Source organism: Mirounga leonina, unplaced genomic scaffold, assembly GCF_011800145.1.
Source record: "Mirounga leonina isolate KUSES-001 unplaced genomic scaffold, KU_Mleo_1.0 Mir_493, whole genome shotgun sequence".
Classification (NCBI taxonomy): domain Eukaryota; kingdom Metazoa; phylum Chordata; class Mammalia; order Carnivora; family Phocidae; genus Mirounga; species Mirounga leonina.
The window spans coordinates 864862-884311 of NW_023270780.1; the positions used below are offsets into that span (position 1 = coordinate 864862).

A 19450-nucleotide genomic window follows, 5' to 3' on the forward strand; every position below is an offset into this window, starting at 1 on the left:
TCAGCACATTAAAAAGCTTGTACTCTTAGAATTTCTCGACAAGAAAACGTGACTATGAATTGGGGCTAACAGGGAATTTCATCTTATTCATTTTTATTATAAATTAAGGTACCATCAAAGACTTAGTATCTAGTCTTGCATGAGAGAAATTCTCAAATTCCACTTATTTCCTGACTTTAGATAAATTCTCTTGAGATAAACTGTTAGTGTAACATTTACATTAGAAGATATTCTGCATTGGTTGCTTTAAAAGTCTGTTGTCCTACATTTTTATAAACTTTCACATGCCTGATTTCAATCTTTTCAACTTCCTTTTCTCCAACTACTTTGAAAAATCCTTCAAGTCTTCTAGCAGTTGTCATTTTTATCATTTAAGACGTACTTATACAATGTATGCTTTTAAAGTGGCATTTCTAGGGGCGCCTGGGTGGCTCAGTCATTAAGCGTCTGCCTTCGGCTCAGGTCATGATCCCAGGGTCCTGGGATCAAGCCCCGCATCGGGCTCCCTTCTCAGCGGGAAGCCTGCTTCTCCCTCTCCCACTCCCCCTGCTTGTGTTCCCTCTCTCACTGTGACTCTCTCTGTCAAATGAATAAATAAAATCTTTAAAAAATAAATAAATAAATAAAGTGGCATTTCTAGAAATCTATATCACAGTGGGTTACAGCCTAGGTTGTAAACTCAGACTGTCTGAATTTGAATCCTTGGTTCATAATTCACAGTGTGGCTGGAGGCGTTACTTTATGTCTTGATTTCCTCATCTGTAAAATGGAAATAGTGATTGACATGTAGAACTCTTAGAACGGTGAACCATACAGAGCTAAGGAATACTACTGAACTTACTAATAGTCTCTGGAGGACAGTCAATAGGTTTTAGTGCTTTGTCTTCATTTATTCATTCATATATTTTCATTCTCTTAATAATTATAGGAAGCCTAGTTTATGCTAGGTACTGCACTAAATGCTGAACTCATAGAGATAGAATGAGGAACAAGATAAGTTTACTGGGGTGCCTGAGTGGCTCAGTGGGTTACGCGTCTGTCTTCGGTTCAGGTCATGATTCCAGGGTTCTGGGATCGAGCCCTGAATCTTCAGGCTCCCCTGCTTGGCAGGGAGTCTGCTTCTCCCTCTGCACCCTCCCCCACCCCCTTGTGTTCTGTCTTGTGCAGGCTCCCCCTCTCTCTCTCTCTGTATTAAATAAATAAAATCTTAAAAAAAGATAGTAAGTTACTGTCTTCATGAAGTTCATTAGTCTACTGTCTTTTTTAAAGTTCTATTACCCAAATAAAAACAGTGACATAGAGGTTTTAAATTGCATGAAGGTTTCTGCATTTCATATTTTGTCTTTCAACATTTTTCTATAGTAAGACCCATAGTCATGTCAAAGAAGGCTTAATATAAGAGATAACAATAGACTTTAGAATGATAAAGAGGGCCAGATTTACCAGATCATTATTTGTCTCCTTTTCTGTACATCTGTACTAGGGTATTGATAGTAGATACACATGTGTATATACATTTATTCTTTGCATTTTGTTCACATTCATTCTGTACAGTTTATTTTACATGAAAATGTGAACGTAGATTTAAAAAACAACAGTAAAATCAACATTATTCAATATTGAAAGATAATTATAAAGGAATAATACTATTTTGGGTCCCGTGATTATTCTCCCATTTACTATATTTCTTTCATTCATATGGAGAGATGAATGTAAAGTTAGGACCCATGTCAAGTGTGGATGTACATTTTTTTAAGATTTTATTTGTTTGAGAGAGAGAGCGTGTGCGTGTGCACAAGCAGGGAGGAGGGGCAGAGGAGAGGGAGAAGCAGGCTCCCTGCTGAGCAGAGAGCCCCATGTGGCTCCATCTCAGGACCCTGAGATCATAACCTGAACTGAAGGCACGCTTAACCAACTGAGCCACCCAGGCGCCCTCCATACTGTTTTCCACAGTCAACACACCAGTTTACATTCCCACCCACAGTACATGAGGGTTTCCTTTTCTTCCACATCCTTGCCAATACTTGTTATTCTTGTCTTTTTTTTATTGTATCCATTCTGACTGGCATGAGGTGATATCTCATTGTGGTTTTGATTTGCATTTACCTGATAAGTGATATTGAGCATCTTCTCATGTATCTGTTAGCCATCTGTATGTCTTTTTTAGAAAAATGTCTATTCAGGTCCTCTGCCCACTTTTAATCAAATTGTCTTTTTGATATTGAGTTGAATAATATATTTTTATATTATTGCAAATATCTTCTGCCATTCAGTAGGTTGTCTTTTTGTTTTATTGGTTTCCTTCGCTGTGCAAAGGCTTTCTATTTTGATGTTGCCCCAGTAGTTTATTCTTGCTTTTGTTTCCCTCAACAGAGGAGACATATCCAGAAAAATATTTCTAAAGTTAATGTCCAAGAGATTACCACTGGTGTTTTCTTCTAGGAGTTTTATGGTTTCAGGTCTCACATTTAGGTCTTAATCCATTTTGAGTTTATTTTTACATATAGTGTGAAAAAGTCATCCAGCTGCATTCTTTGCATGTAGCTGTCAAGTTTTCCCAACACCGTTTATTGAAGAGACTGTCTTTTCCCTTTGTATATTCTTTCTTCCTTTGTTACAGATTGAGTATATAAGTGTGAGTTTGTTTCTGTGCTTTTATTCTGTTCCGTTGATCCATGTTGTTTTTGATTACTATAGCTTTGTAGTATATCTTGAACTCCAGGATTGTGATACCTCCAGTTTTATTCTTCTTTCTCAAGATTGATTTGGGGTCTTTTATGGTTCCATACAAATTTTAGTATAATTTGTTCTAGTGCCGTGAAAAAGGCTGTTGGTATTTTGACAGGGATTGCATTGAATCTGTAGATTGCTTTGGGTGGTATGGACATTTTAATACTATAAATTCTTCCAATCAATGAACATGGAATATCTTTCCATTTGTTTGTCTTCTTCAATGTCTTTTATCAATATTTTATAGGTTTCAGAGTACAAGTCTTTTACTGCCTAGGTATTTTATTATTTTTGGTGCAGTTGTAAATGGGACTGTTTTTTTTTTCTGCAAATAGTTTTACTTCTCTCCTATGATTTGGATGCCTTTTATTTTTCTTGTCAGATTGTTGCAGCTAGGACTTACAGTACTATGTTGAGTAAAAGTAGTAAGAGTGGGCATCCTTGTTTTCTTCCTGATCTTAGAGGAAAAGCTCTCTCACCATTGAGTATGAGATTAGCTGTGGGTTTTTCATATAGGTCCTTTTTTATGTTGAGATATGTTCCTTCTGAACCCACTTTGTTGAGCGTTCTTATGATCAAATGTTGAATTTTGTCAAATGCTTTTCTTTTGGGATGAATATATGGTTTTTATCCTTTGTTTTATTGATGAGATGTATCATGTTGTTTTCATTTATACTAAACCGCCCTTGCATCCCTGGAGTAAATCCCATTTGATTGTGGTAAATGATCCTTTTAATAGAGTGTTGAATTGAGTTTGCTAATATTTTGTTGAGTATTTTTGCGTCTATGTTCATCAGGGGTATTGACCTGTAGTTTTCTTTTTTTGTAGTGTCTTTGGTTGATTTTGGTATCAGGGTAATGCTGGTTTCAGAGAGTGAATTTCTTCCTCTTCTATTTTTTGGACAGTTTGAGGAGAATAGGTATTAACTCTTCTTGGAATGTTTGGTAGAATTCACCTGTGATTCCATCTGGTCTTAGACTTTTGCTTATTGGGAGTTTACTGATTCACTTTTGTTGCTAGTAGTTGGTCTGTTCACATTTTCTACTTCTTCCTGATTCGGTTTTAGAAGACTGTATGTTTCTAGGAATTTATCCATTTCTTCTAGGTTGTCCAGTTTGTTGGCATGTATTTTTTTGTAGTAGTCTCTTATAATTCTTTGTATTTCTGTGGTGTCAGTTGTTGTTTCTTCTCTTTTATTTCTGGTTTTATTAATTTGGGTCCTGTCTCTCTCTCTCTTTTTTTTTTCTATGATGAATCTGACTAAAGGTTTATCAGTTTTGTTACCTTTTCAAAGAACCAACTCTTGGTTCATTGATCTTTCTATTTTCTTTTTTTAGAATCTATTTCATTTATTTCTGCCTGGTCTTTATTATTTCCTTCCTTCTACTGAGCTTGGGCTTTGTTCTTTTTCTAGTTCATTTAGGTATAAGGTTAAAGTGTTTGAGATTTTTCTTATTTCTTGAGATAGGCCTGTATTGCTATAAATGTCCCTCTTAGAACTGCTTTTGTTGCATCCAGAAGATTTTGGATGATTGTTTTTCTGCTTTCATTTGTCTCTATTTTTTATTTCCTCTCTGATTTTTTCATTGACCTGTTGGTTGGTTAGGAGCATATTTAGCCTCCATGTGTTTGTGTTTTTTCCAGTTGCTTTCTCATGATGATATCTTGTTTATACCACTGCAGTCAGAAAAGATGCATGATATAATTTCAGTCTTTTTTAAATTTATTGAGACTTGTTTTGTGGCACACATGTGATCTGTCCTGGAGAATGTTCCATGTCCACTTGAAAAGAATGTGTATTCAGCTCTTTTGGGGTGGAATGTTCTGTATGTATCTATTAAGTCCATCTGGTCTAGTTCAGAGATGCTGTTTCATTATTGATTATTTTGGCCCGGATATTCTATTCATTGATGTAAGTGGGGTATTAAAGTTCTCTACTGTTATTGTATTACTGACAGTTTTCCCATTTATGTCTGTTAACATTTGTGTTATGTATTTAGATGCTTCAATGTTGTGTGCAAAGATATTTACAGTTGTTATATCCTCTTGTTGGATTGATTTCTTTATAATTATATAATGCCCTTCTGTGTGTCTTGTTAAAGTCTCTGTTATAGAGTCTGCTTTGATAAGTACTGCTACCCTGGCTTCCCCCCAACCCCCACTTTCATTTGCATGGTATATGTATTCCAGCCCTTCACTTTCAGTCTGTTTGTGTCTTTGGGTCAGAAGTGAGCCTCTTGTAGGTAGCATACATAGATGGGTCTTGTTTTTTTTTACCCATTCAGTCATTCTGTGTCTTTTGATTGGAGCATTTAGACCATTTACATTTTAAAGTAATTATTGATAAGTATGTACTTATTGCCATTTTATTCATTGTTTTCTGGCTATTTTTTATAGTTCTTCTGTTCGTTCCCTTGCTGTTTTCTCTTGTGATTGATGACTTTCTTTAGTGTATGTTTGGCTTCATTTTTCTTTACTTTTTGATCATCTATTATACATTTTCGTTTTGTGGTTACCATGAAGTTGATATATAACATCCCAAGTATGTAGCAGTCTATATTAGTTGATGATCACTTAAGTTCAAACACATTCTAAAAGAACTTTTTTTACTCCCCCGCATTATATATATGTTGTCATGTTTTATATCTTTATATAGATTTAAAGATATATAGATATAAAGATTTATATAGATATATATATCTTTATATCATCCTTTTCTTCTCCTTAGGGTTTTCTTTTCACTTAATGAAATCCTTTTAACATTTCTTCTAAGGCCAATTTAGTGATAATGAATTCCTTTAATTTTTATATGTCTGGGAAACTCTCTCCTTCTATTCTGAATGATAACCTTGCCAGGTAGAGGTTTTTTTCCTTTCAGCACTTTGAATATATTATACCATTCCTTTTTGTTCTGCAGAGTTCCTGCTGAAAAAATCAGGTGATAGCCTTTTGGGGTTTCCCTTGTATATAACTATTTGCTTCTTGCTGCTTTTAAGAGTCTCTTTAATAGTTGACATTTTAATTACAATGTGTCATGGTGTGGACCTCCTTGGGTTCATCTTGTTTGGAATTCTTTGATTCCTGGGCCAGGATGTGTTTCCTTCCCCAGGTTAGGGAAGTTTTCTGCTATTTCTTTAAATAAGTTTTCTGCCCCTTTCTCTCTCTCTTCTTCTGGGACCCCTATAATGTGAGTATTTGTTTGCTTGATGTTGTCCAAGAAATCCCTTAACAGGCCCTTATTTTTTTAATTCTTTTTTCATTTTGCTGTTCAGCTTAGGTGGCTCCCATTACCCTGTCTTCTAGATCACTAATCCATTCTTCTGCATCCACTAATCTGGGGTAATTCCCTCTAGTATATTTTTCATTTCAGTTATTGTATTCCTCAACTCTGGTTCTTTTTATATTTTCTGTCTCTTTGTTGAAGTTCTCACTCAGTTCTTTTACCCTTCTTTCCAGTCTGGTGAGCATCTTTATGATCATTACCTTAAACTCTTTATCAGGCATATTGCTTATCTCCATTTCATTTATCTCCATCCATTCTTTTTATGAGATTTTGTCTTGTTCTTTAGTTTGGAGCATGTTCCTCTGACTCCTCATTTTGCCTGGCTTTCTGTGCTTGTTCTATGAATTTGGTGGAACAGCTGCTTCTCCTAAACTTGAGGGAATGCTCCTGTGTATGGTCATCCTCTGTGTAGACTGTGTGTGACTGGTAATTTTGGTTGACTGGCTGGAGCTGTGGCTGGCATGGGCTGGGGGTCCTGGAGCACTCCATTCTGGGTCTGCCCTGGTGGGATGTTTGGAGCTGAAGTGCGTGTGGTCCAGGATGGTCCTGGGGCTCTCTGCACAGAGAGTGCCTTGGCAGGACAGCTGAAGCTAAAGTGAGTGCATGTGGGGTGGTGGGGGAGGTGTCCTGGGCCTCTCTCTGCAGAGGGCACCCTGACAAGTTGGCTGAAGCTGCAATGAGTGCAAGCCAGGGTTTCCCAGGGCATTCCATGAAGGAAGCACCCTGATGGGGTGGCTGGAGCCAAGGCTAACACAGGCCAGGATGCTTCACTCAGGGAGTGCCCTGACAGGACGACTGGAGTTGAAGTGGGCACAGGCCAGGGGTTCCCGAGGTGCTCCACACAGTGAGTACCCTGGCAGGGTGGCTGGAGCTGGAGCTAAAGCATCCATGAGCCAGGAGGTCCCAGAGTGCTCTGTACCAGGGGGGCCCCAGCACGCCATCTGGAGCTGAACTGGTGTGGGCCTGGAGCGTTCCAGGGTGCTTTGCACCTGTGTCACCTGGTGAGATGGCTGGAGCTGTAGTGACCAGGGTGTCCCAATGTGCATGGTTTTGGGGCTTCCTTAGTGGGACAGCTGAGGCTGATGTGGTCTAGGGGCTTGGGACTCACTGGGATGGTAATCTGACTAGGGTGGCCAGACCCTGCTCCTGTGTACACTAGCAAGGTGGAGGGGGAACATAAACTGTGGTGCCCACCAGCCCCGCCCACCTGAAGGGAGTGCCAGCAGTTCCTGTGCTGTCTGGTAGGGTTCTAGAGCATGTTCCTTTATATTCTACTTGCTCTCCTAAACCACAGCTTCTTTTCTGTGCCTCAGGGCAGACAAATCTGCTCATGATCCTTCGGTATTATTCCTTCCCCCTGCCCACCCTCCCCAACCCCGCATTTCACAGCATTGGGGGTGGAAGGTTCCCTTTAATACCAAGTCTCCATCTGTTTTGTTGTTTTCTATGTGGTCTGTCTATCTTTTGTTGTGCAGAAGCTGTTCAGTCAGCCGTCAGTTATTCTTCAGGAGGAATTGCTCTATAAATAGGTGTAGATTTGGTGTGTCTATGGAGGAGGTAAGTTCAGGGTCTTCCTACATCACCATCATTGACCTTTTCCTTGGATGTGTGCTTTTATGCCATTTTGTCATAATGGTTAGGAATTCCTTTCCCATGGTTAGGAATTGGCCTTGATCCATACATGTATCCCTGTAGGTTTTGTCTAGTCAGAATCTGGGATGGTTTGTGGTCCTGCAGTAGATCTTATTAATTTGAGTGGCTCTCAGAAGAGTCAGCCTCCCAACTTGGCCTGATTAGCACAGCAGTGGAGCTAACAGGGCAGATAGACAGCTAACATGACAACACTGGGACCCTTGGGATTCAGACTAGAAAAACTATTTTCACAAACACTCATAGTTGGGGAGTAGTGGCTAGAAAACCATTTTTTAATTTAACAGCAGAGGGCCGTATTGAGATGGCATACAAGAAAAATAACATCTGTTATGTACAAGAGTTAATGGTTGAAAATTGCAGGAAAGAGGCACACTGTTCTCACTTGAAACACTAAAGAGAAGATGAGGTTTATAGTATTTGACAAACATTCCTCAAAAACCTAGTTTAGTTAGTATGAACATGCTGGTTTAGTGGTCAAAGCCTTCAGCTTTTCTCAGGTTGAGAGATTTAAGTCATCTGTTACATTGTTTTGTTTTTCTGTTGACTTAGATATTAAAGCTTTTATTTTGGTAATCTATGGTATAGCTGGAACATAGTCTGTATTCACAAACAATACAATTTTGAAGTTGTGGTTTTGTGGAAGATAGAAAATACAGCTATGCAACTACACCATGATATAATGAAAAGAACTTAAACTAGACAGTCACTTTAAAATAAGCATGTTAAGTGATCTTGAGCAAATACTAGACTGTCTTAGTTTCCTCATAAAATGATGGGGTTGACTAAAGGGTCTCTAGGATTCCTTTCAGCCCATAAATTCTGAATTTATAATTTTTCAGTTTGTGACTTACACAAAAACTAGAGTATTATAACATGGAGAAGTTTAATGCAAGCTATTACTATGAAGAAAAAAATCTTTTTTTTTTTAAGATTTTATTTATTTATTTGAGAGAGCGAGAATGAGAGAGAGTACATGAGAGGGAGGAGGGTCAGAGGGAGAAGCAGGCTCCTCGCTGAGCAGGGAGCCTGATGCGGGACTCGATCCAGGGACTCCAGGATCATGACCTGAGCCGAAGGCAGTTGCTTAACCAACTGAGCCACCCAGGTGCCCCCAATGAAGAAAAAAATCTTAACCTGTACTCTACAGTTGGGTTTTTTGGGGGTTCTTTTGTTTTTGTTTTTTTAGGTTCTCTTTTGAAAATTTGTAGGGATAAAGAAAAAAAATACATTCATTGGTAAACTTTTAGCACCAGCCACAACTGCCCTCAAACTATGGTACTGCCAAGAGTTTAACTAATTCCTTCTACAGAAAACCATAAAAACTAGAAAAATTATAAAAAAAAAAAAATTCAGGCACTGACAAAGGTACTGGAAAATGAACAGAGACATAAAATTTTGAGAAGAGTATCAGATGACTTCATGTTTGTGGCTTTCTTGCCTGGAGTTGCTCTTTTACCACTGCCTGCTCTCCTAGCACCCACTCAGACTGATAAATTTCCAGTTATTCTGATTTTAACTTAGAAGTGAAATTTTGGAGGCAAAAGAGATACAGAAGTACTAAGATAATAGAGTCTAAGTATAAACTGTCTGAATCCCTGCCTCATCACTAAACAATGCATTTGCAGAGTAAATACCAGAGAGCCTGAGGAAAAGTAGGGAGAAACTAGAAGGGGGTCTACCCTTGAAAGACATAATTACCTCTTATTGTGATTTGCAAGTGTGTTGTGCCTTTGGTTGAGTGCATTGCCTGAACTATGTGTAAGATGGGCACAGAGCTCAAATGACAGAAAGTGAAATTCTTACTGGCTTGAGGTGTCACAAGGTAGAACTGAGGCGTGGCAAAGCATTTAGAAATTTTGAGAGATTGCTAGAAACAAAGGGACCAGAGAAAGGATAAGCCTTAAAATCTGACTATAAAATCTGTTCAGGTTCTTTGTTGACCATGGACCTGCTCAGGCTCAGCAGAGACCATCAGAATCAGGCTAAAAAGAGAGCAGCTGGATGCTGAAAAACTAAGTGAAGGCATTAGCTGCTGCATATAGTTAGGTACGACAGTTTCAGTTTGAGCCCAGGGAAGTTACCTGCTTAATAGAACAACAACAAAAAAAGTCCTCAGAAAAACAAAACAGATTTCAAAGTACTGCAACATAATATATACGATGTTAAGTTTTCAGCCAAAACTTACTAGACATACAAAGAAGTGGGGCCATGCAATCCATATTCAAGATAAAAAACAGTTAACGGACACAACTTCAAGTGGGCCCAAATAATAGATTTAGCAAACAGACTTAAAAACAGCTATTATATATTCTAAGAAATGAAGGTAAGCATAATATTAGTGAACAGATAAAATGGAAACTTTATTTTTAAAAGAAAACAAAAAGAAATTCAAAAGTTAAAAAGTACAGTAACTGAAATGAAAATTTTACTAGTTCGGTTTAGCAGATACTGAGATGGTGGAAAAAAAGAATCAAGTTGAAGATAGATCAATAGAAATTATTCAGTTTGAAGAATAAAGAGAGAAAAGACTGGAAAAAATGCACAGTGTCTCAGTATAAAACAGTATCAAACAGTTCCACATGGAGTTGGAGTCCTAAAGAGTGAGAAAGGGGCAAAAAAGTATTTAAAGAAATAATGGCCAGAAACTTCCCAAATTTGGTGGAAAACATTAATTTACAGATCCAAAAAGCCTAAAGAACCCCAACTCGATAAACACAAAACTACACCGAGGTTCATATAGTCAAACTGCTAAAAGATGAAGGTAAAGGAAAAATCTTGAAAGCAGCAAGAGAAGAATGCTACATACAGGGGAACCAGGCAAACCAATGGTTGCTTAACAAGGTTGCAGCGTGCAAAATAAACATACAGAGATAAATTGTATTTCTTTATACTGGCAATTAGATACAATATCAATTACAATTCAATACCAATCACTAGAAAAATGAAAGATATAAGTCTAACAAAACGTGTATGGGACTTACATGCTGAAAACTATAAAATGCTGATGAAAGAAACCAAGTATCTAAATAGGCATAACATGTTTATAGATTGGAAGGCCAAAATAGTAGAGATGTTAATTCTCTCCACATTGATACACAGGTTTAACATATATCCCAACAAGATTTTTTGTAGATCTACACAAAATGATTCTGATATATAGAAAGACAAAAGTACTAGAATAACTAAAACAGTTTTGAAAAAGAATAAAATGGAAAGAATCAGTCTGATTTCAAAACATTATACAGCCATACTAATCAAGACTGTGTGATATTGACAGAGGTATAGACATATCAATGGAACAAAGTAGAGAACTCAGACCAACACAAGTATGCCCACTAATTTTTTACAAAGATGCAAGAACACTTCAATGGAGAAAAGGGAGCTTTTTCAACAAATGATGCTGGAGCAATTTGACATCCATAGATTTTTAAAAAAATGAATCTCAATATAAAGCTCACATCTTACACAAAAATTAACTGAAACCGTAAAACTCTACAACTTGGTGGGAAAAAACAGGAAATCATAGGAGGGATCTAGGGCTAGGCAGAGTTCTTAGACTTGACACCGAAAGCGTACTTTATAAAAGGGAAAAATAATAAATTGGACTTCATCCAAAGTCAAAACTTCTGCTCTGGGAAAGACATTGCTCAGGGGATGAAAAGACAAATTACAGACTGGGAAAAAAATTTGCAAACCACATATCCGGGAAAAAAAAAAAAAATTACTAAAATACATAAACTTTCAAAACTTAGAATTAAAAAAAAAAGTCCAGTTAGAAAATGGGCAAAAGGGGCACCTGGGTGGCTCAGTCGGTTAAGCGGCTGCGGCTCAGGTCATGATCCTGGAGTCCCGGGATGGAGCCCCACATCGGGCTCCCTGCTCAGCAGGGTGTCTCCTTCTCCCTCTGACCCTCCCACTTCTTGTGCTCTCTCTCTCTAGAGAGAGAGAAAGAGGAAGGAAGGAAGGAAAGGAAAAAGGAAAGGAGAAAGAAAAGAAAGTGGGCAAAAGAGGGATGCCTGGGTGGCTCAGTCGGTTAAGCGTCTGCCTTTGGCTCAGGTCATGATCCCAGGGTCCTGGGATCAAGTTCCACATGGGGCTCCCTGCTCAGCGGGGAGCCTGCTTCTCCCCTGCCTGCAGCTCCCCCTGCTTGTGCTTGCTCTCTCCCCTTCTCTCTCTGTGTGTCAAATAAATAAATAAAATCTTAAAAATCTTAAAAAAAAGAAAGAAAATGGCCGAAAGACATGCAGGTATTTCATTGTAGAGCATATACAGATGGCAGTTGAGTACATGAAAAGATGTTTTAACATCATAAGCCATTAGAGAAATGCAATTAAAACCACAAGATAACCATAATAAATAAGTGACACCAAATTCTAGTAAGGATGCAGAGATACTGGATCACTTATACACTGCTGGTTAAAATGTAGTAATAGTAATTCTGGATCCCATTTAGCAGTTGCTTTAAAAATTAAACATGCAACTACTACACTACCCAGTGAATTGCATTCCTGGGCATTTATCCCAAAGAAATGAAGACTTATGTTCACACAAAACTTGTACACTAATGTTTATAGCAGTGTTATTCATAGTAGCCAAAAATGGAAATAAGCCAGATATCCTTTAATGAATGAATGGTTAAAGTGTGGCACATCCATACCACGGAATACTACTGAGTAACCAAAAGGAATGAACTATCAATAAAAGCCTGGAAGACACTCCAGAAAATTATGCTGAGTGAAAAAAGCCAATCCACAAAGGTTACATACTATATGATTCTATTTATGTAACATTTTTGAAATGACAAAATGGAAATGGAAAACAAATTTGTGGTTGCTGGGTGGTTAAAGAGGAGTTGGAGGTGAGAGGAGGGAAGTGGGCTATACAAGGGCAACATGAGGGATTCTTGTAGTGATGGAAATGTCTGTATCTTGACTCTTATCAGTGTCAATACCCTGGGTGTGATACTGTACTATAAATTTGCAAGATGTTTCCATTGGGAAGAGCTGGGTGAAGGGTACATAGGATCTCTCTATTTTTTTATAACCACGTGTGAATCTACAATTATCTCAAAATGTTTAATTAAAAAAGAAAAGTGATTTCTGAATCCCCACCTTTCTGGTTTCCATCAGAAAACCGTAGAATGGCATATTTAAACCACAGTAGACCTTTTCCAGCCTCTTGACTTGTAAGCTACCACCAAACCTCAGCCGCGTGCATATGTTTTTCCAGACTGTGGGCTTTTTAATGGCATTCAGCTGATAATGAATAGATAATTTCTTGATCTGGACTACCCTTGTTATAAAGAGGCAGTAGGGATGATGATCACAGTGGGGGTGGTGATGATAGTGACAAAAAGAAGTTCAAGATAAAAGTTACTGACTTCTCTAGTACCTCATGCTATTTTTTTCTTTTTGACCACATCTCAGGAAGTTTGATATTGTTACTGTTTCTTTTGAAAATATACATATATTTTTCATCTGCAACTTAATTGATAAGAGCAAAATTGATTTAGAGCTAAGTGATAAGTAAAAGTGAAAGTAAGTTGTTTAAAACAAGGTCATGCTTGCTGTGTGCAGACAACCTTCACTTTTTCTAGTGGTTATATCTCTCTGCCTGTTGCGGGGCCATGATACAATGTCACTCACCTTTACACAGTCAACCAGTTCCACTCCACAGCCAGTCATCGTGTTTGTTGTACTGAGACATGAAAACTAAGGATAACAGAAATGGCTCTCTGTGTATTCTTTCTCCCCAAGGCCTGTCCTTTAATCCAGCATGGTAAACTGAAGTGAACTTTTTCAATGAGTGAGATAGAACCTCTTCCTTCTTCATACACTTGTGCCAGCTTTTCCACCTATGACCACCTATGAAAATGGGAAAGCTAAGGGTTGGGAGTCTTGGCAAGTCAAAATCTCCCTAGGTCTGAGCCTCTTCTTGGTTGTTAATTACATCTTCCAACAACGCTGAGTAACAGTGAACATATGTAATTAAAGAAAAAGACAGCTAAAGCGTGGAGCTGTATTTCATTCACTCAGTATCCAGGCAGAGGTCATTTAGGGAGGAAACAGTTAAGTCAGCATGGCCCCATACACCTAATATTCTTAGTGTTAATATCATTTTAACCAGTGGCTTAAAGAATTAGCCTATAGAAATACTGTTTGGCACCACTGGTACCATTTTGTGTTGGTCCCAACTGTAAATATTAATGCCGCTTCTTCCTCCTTACCACTTCTATCTCTTGTCACCCAGAAGTCTCCATCTTCTTTTCAAATTTTCTTTAGTCCTACTACTCTTATCTCTGTTACACTTAACCTGGTTTATTTTAGACTGGTAAGCCTTGGCCCATTATACCCTTCAAGTAACCATTTATGTACAAGTGATCTTCCCTTTCCTTACAAGGGCCCTGTTTTTAACACCACTGTGGTAGGCTGGAACATGCCAGCATCTGTTGCTGAGGCAGTGAGTTCTCCATAGACTGAGAGGACAAGCGGGAGGAATAGTAGTCAGTTTCTTGTTGACTTACTCAGTAGTTGGGGGGAGCTGGAGTTAGAGAATGATGTTTTAGAAGAGGCTAGGTTTATGTGATCTTGCTGGGTTTATTTTTTGTTCTTTTGTCTGCTTTTGAAAAGGAAGGCAAAACATTTTTTAGTGCCTACCCTGACCCTGGTCCTTTAGGTGTGTTAACTATTTTGTCCTTAAATGATAATGGTAATAATAATTAATATATGTGTAGTGCTTTATAGTTGGTAACAAGAGTTCTTATATATGATTTCAGTGATCTTCACACCCATCGGAGATGAGTAAATAGAAACTCTGAAGTTTCACAGCTTCTCAGAGCCAGTCTCCACATTTACTGTCTTCTCCAAATTCCGTGTTCCTTTGCCTAGGCCACATTGCTTCTTGGGGGTGTATAGTTTCCCTTCGGTTGTAAGCAGTAGAAACGCAGGATTCCAGCATTTGCATTCTTTCCTGAACAGCTCAGCAAAGGAAAGGGGTAGTTATGAGACTAGAAGGTGGATGAGAACAGACCATGAGGGTCCAAGCTCCCTTGCTGAGGTTTTATCTTTTCTTTCATTTCAGGATGGCGATGACACGGAGAACTATGTTCCAGAAGGGGGAGGTGCATAACAAACCGTCAGGATTCTGGGGAATGATAAAAAGTGTTACCACTTCAGCACCAGGAAGTGAAAGTATCCTTTATCACTCTGCTTGATTCTTTTTCTCAACTCTGGACCAAGGCCAGAAGACAAAAGTAGTATTGGGATGGTCTCTCCTAAGGTACCTGACTGCATCAGAGTCCAGCTGGCCAGGGCTAGGCTTAGGAAATACAGAGTCAATCTTTCCAACACCCCTAAAAGATCATAAAACCATTGTCCTTGAGCTGAAGAAGTCCTAAAAATCACTCTTTCCATTTTACAGATGAGAAAATAGACCCAGAGCAGTTAAGCCACACTGTGGCTTGTGGCAAAGATAGGCACTCCTCTTAGTTCTTTCCACTACACTCTTCTATTTCCTGGGTCTGACCAAGCAGCATAAAATATAGTGGCTCCCTAAAATGGATGGTTTGTATATGTAGGGGATGGTAAGGGCCTATTTCTAAAGCAATCAGTATTTCTAAACAAATTTTAAGCAGCACTGTATCTTTAGTGACTTTTGGTTTAAAGAATCAAGATGATTGGGTTAATGGATTGTTCTTGGCCCAGCCTTGCAGTGTTAAACTGATGCCCACATTGAGTAACAAAATCTCTTTGTGCTACCAGACTATTAAGTCAAAACTTGGGGGGCCTGAAGTGAGATGGCATATTCCTGCTTCCTTCTCTGGCCTGAGGAAGTACAAATTCCCTTTTGCTTCAACTGGAGGAAAAGGATGTAATCTGTGCTTGCTATAAATTGGGGCAATCTTTCTGGTGTTAAATGTAGGTAAAAATTAGGTCAAAGAAAGGCAGGATGACATGACCACGAGAGAGGAAAAACAGGATTACATTGAATTCATTTAATCCAGAAACATTTATTTCATGCCCCCTATTTCCAGGCAGAGTCCTAAGGGATAAAATGATGAACAGAGTGTACTCTCTCTCCTCAAGAAGCTGACTATCTAATCATGGGAGAGGCAGACATGGAACTAGTTAAACCCTGTTGTTTGACTGCCTGGACCATGAGAGTAGCAGCCACTTTGAGGAAGGAGCTGAAGGGCACTCAGTAACTTGAGTACTACAGGCATACCCCAGAGATGTTACAGGTTTGGCTCCAGAACATCACACAAAAGCACATATCACAATGAAGCGAGTCAGATGGATATTTTGGTTTCCCAGTACATATAAAAGTTATGTTTATACTGTATCCTATTGAGTGTGCAAGAGCATTCTTTAAAAAAAACAGTATAAAAAGTGCTAACCATCATCTGAACTTTCAGTGAGTGGTAATTTTACTGATCACAAATCCCCATAACAAATATAATAATAATAATAATAATAGTAATGATGATGAAAAAGTTTGAAATAAGGTGAGAATTACCAAAATGTGATACAGAGACGCAAATGGCACCAATAGACTTGCCCAACAGGATTGCCACAACCTCCAATTTAAAAAAAAAAAAAAAAATCTGCAAAGTACAACAGAATGAGGTATGCCTCTAGTGAGAAAAATCAGAGTAGGGAGGATTTGGATCAAAGTGAATCTTCCAACTTGGGCTGTCTTCACTACTTTTATTAGTTAAAAGTCCATAAAAGCCAAAGTTTAGGTTTAAGCTATCTTAGTGACAATAAGTCAAGTCAGTAAAAGTATCAGGATTATTTCACTTCTCTGAGCCCCTGTCTCCTAAATGGAGAAAATAATAGGTACGTTCTTGGAAGTAAGTTCTTGGAAAGTAGCATAGTGTAATGGAAAGAACAGGCCTTGGAGGAAGGCAGATCTGACTTGGTATCCACACCTGTTAGCTGCATGATTTTGAGCAATTTACTTGACTCTCTGAGCTTTGCTTTCCTTATCTGCAAAATGGGTAATAATACCTATCTCATGGGACTGTTAGGAGAATAATAGAAGATAATGTCTATAAAGAACTAAAAAGTCATGTTTATAAATACCAGCCTGTATTGGAACTCCATAGTGTTAGTTCCCTTTCCTAATGTTACATTATTCAGATAATTTAGGGGAAAATTATGCTGTATTATAGGTGTTTTACTATGTAACTATTTGAGATTTCAAAATTATATTTGACTTTAACTAGATCAAAGAAAAGCAACAACGAACACAACCATCTGTCTGAGCCACTTGAACTAGTGAGAAACTTGAGTGGTAGGTGTTTGATAATGGAGAAGCTTTTACACACCTGTGTGGGAGGTTGGGAAAATTGCTCTAAAGGAGTACTGTTGTCCATGAAGCAGGAAATTGAATATATAGGCAGTTCCTAGGATCTACCATAGGAAAAACCAAAAGCATATGCTTTCTTCATTGCTATTTCTTGAAACTTCTATGTGATTTAAGCCTTGATGCCCATTTTGTGCCAGATCTTACTCTTATTCAACAGGAAGTGGATGCTTTGGAAGAACTAAGCAGGCAGCTTTTTCTGGAAACAGCTGATCTATATGCTACCAAGGTACAAGGCAAGGAAACGGAAGTGTGGTTTTTACCAGTATGATTGAAGAAAGAACAAGACTAAATAGCTTTTTAGTGTCCTCTCTGGCCAAGCAGTGCAAGAAAGACCTCATAGCTCCAGTATCAGCCATGAAGCTTTAGGAGTCTGCATTCTTCATGACATTGCTCCTACCCCCAGCAAAATTCTTACTCAATAACAGAAATTAGTGGGATATTTGAGAGGTTTTTCAACTTTGGAAGGTGACACATACCACTTCTGATTCAGGGTCAAGATGGTAGCTCCTGATTGTTTTTTATTCCCTTATAAATTAGTAATATTGTGAGAGCAGTGCCATGATCTAGCCATGTTTTAAAAAATCCAGATCAAGGGGCACCTGTGTGACTCAGTTGGTTGAGTGTCCGACTCTTGATTTTGGCTCAGGTCATGATCTCAGGGTCATGAGATTCAGCACTGTGTCAGGCTCTGCACTGGGTGTAGAGCCTGCTCAAGATTCTCTCTCTCTCCCTTTCCCCCTGCCCCTCCCCCTGCAAGGCCCCCTCCCCCAGGTCTCTTTCTCTCTCTTAAAAAAAAAAGAAAGGATCCAGATCAAGAAGTGACCTAACTATGAGAAGTAACTTTCCTATTTACACCTAAAATACAATATAATTTAAATATGCAAAATCTATTAGTTAAGTTCATTCAAACTATTTTTATCCTTTTCAAGGATCACTTCATAGGAATAGCCATATAGGGTAGAGGTTAACATAGGCTTTGAAGACAGACCTGAGCCGAAATTCCCCTACTCACTAGCTGTGTGACCTTGGGCAAGTTATCTAACCCCTGTTAAGTCTCAGTTTTCTCATGTGTACAATTAAGATAATAGAACATGTAAGAGTTGTTATAAAAATTAAAATAGATAATGTATGTAAGGTGTTTATCCCAATTTCAGGCTTAAAGTAAGCATTCAATAAATGTTGCCCACTAGTATTATTTTAAGATTAATATCACGTGTGGGTTTTTCACTCCAGCATAACAGTAATTTCATAGAGGCTGGAATGTTTTGGTTGAGCATAAGTTTACATTTTGCTGAGACTAACCATGTTTTGTTGTTTGTTTTCCCTCAGGAGAGAATAGAATACTCAAAAACTTTCAAGGGGAAATACTTTAATTTTCTGGGTTACTTTTTCTCTATTTACTGTGTTTGGAAAATTTTCATGGTAAGTATATTAGTTTTAACTGTCAGGGTTTAGGTTATTTTCCCCGCTAATGGCAGAGAGAAAAATGGGTTTGACTGAGGCCCTGAACTAAATTCCAAATCCAATTGAGTCAACAGAGAATGCTGTCTTTCACATCCCTGAGCCTGACTCCTCCCCCTCTCTTTTTTAGGTCACCTAGAGGTTGCATTTTTCTTCATTCAGAAATCATTAATAAGATCATAGTTTATAAACTATATGAAGGGAGTACAAAAGTTTCTTATTTTTGTACTGCTTTCTGTATTACCCTTGAGTATATCTATGTGACACAATCCCTACCTTCAGCTCAGAACAGAAACCACTTCTCCTTTTTAGTAATCTGTATTTACCTAAAAAAAGTTCAATCCAAAGTAAGTGCTACAAGTAAAACATATTTCTAGAGATAAATTCATTTTATGTGCTTATAGCTCTCATTCTTTTGTGGCTCTCTCTTAATGCTCTCTTCTTTATGATGAGGGAACAGAAGGCAAGCTGAAGACAAAGCAGAAGCTGACACCCCACAACTCCCCCTCCATGGGATCTATGTGGCAGTCCTCAGGCACTCCTGGCTGCCCTAAAGGAAAACTTACAGAGATCACAATCCTACAAGACAGGAGTCTCCCTCAGTTTACAAATGTCTTAGCAATCTACAAGAACAAAGCATTTCTATCAATGGCCTAGCTTCCAGAAGGGAATGTAGATACAATTAAATGTCCTTATAATCTGCAGCCCATTGATAGATACTTAAAGCGGGCAAAGTATAATGTCTCCAGGAAGCTCCCAACTATCTTACTGTTAAGCCTTACTAGAAGGAAGAACAACCTTAAATTGACAATGACAAAGCCTGTGGTATCCTGTGAGTCTTCTTTAGCATACAAAAATCCTTTTGAAACCTCCCTTTTCCTTAAATCCCCCAACTCCCACCCCTCACAACCCCAGGGCAGCAGCTCTTTCTGCCCATGGGTCCTGTCCCTGTG

General features: G+C 38.4%; 1 protein-coding gene across 1 annotated transcript in view; it reads left to right on the plus strand.

Annotated features, from left to right (window-relative positions):
* GPR89A (G protein-coupled receptor 89A) overlaps positions 1-19450 on the plus strand; it is a 61051-nt gene that overhangs the window by 23746 nt on the left and 17855 nt on the right. The window contains exons 8-10 of the mRNA XM_034989853.1: positions 14748-14857; positions 17174-17262; positions 18366-18458. Of these exons, the coding sequence (XP_034845744.1) occupies positions 14748-14857; positions 17174-17262; positions 18366-18458 (292 nt within the window). The remainder of the gene's footprint in view (positions 1-14747; positions 14858-17173; positions 17263-18365; positions 18459-19450) is intronic.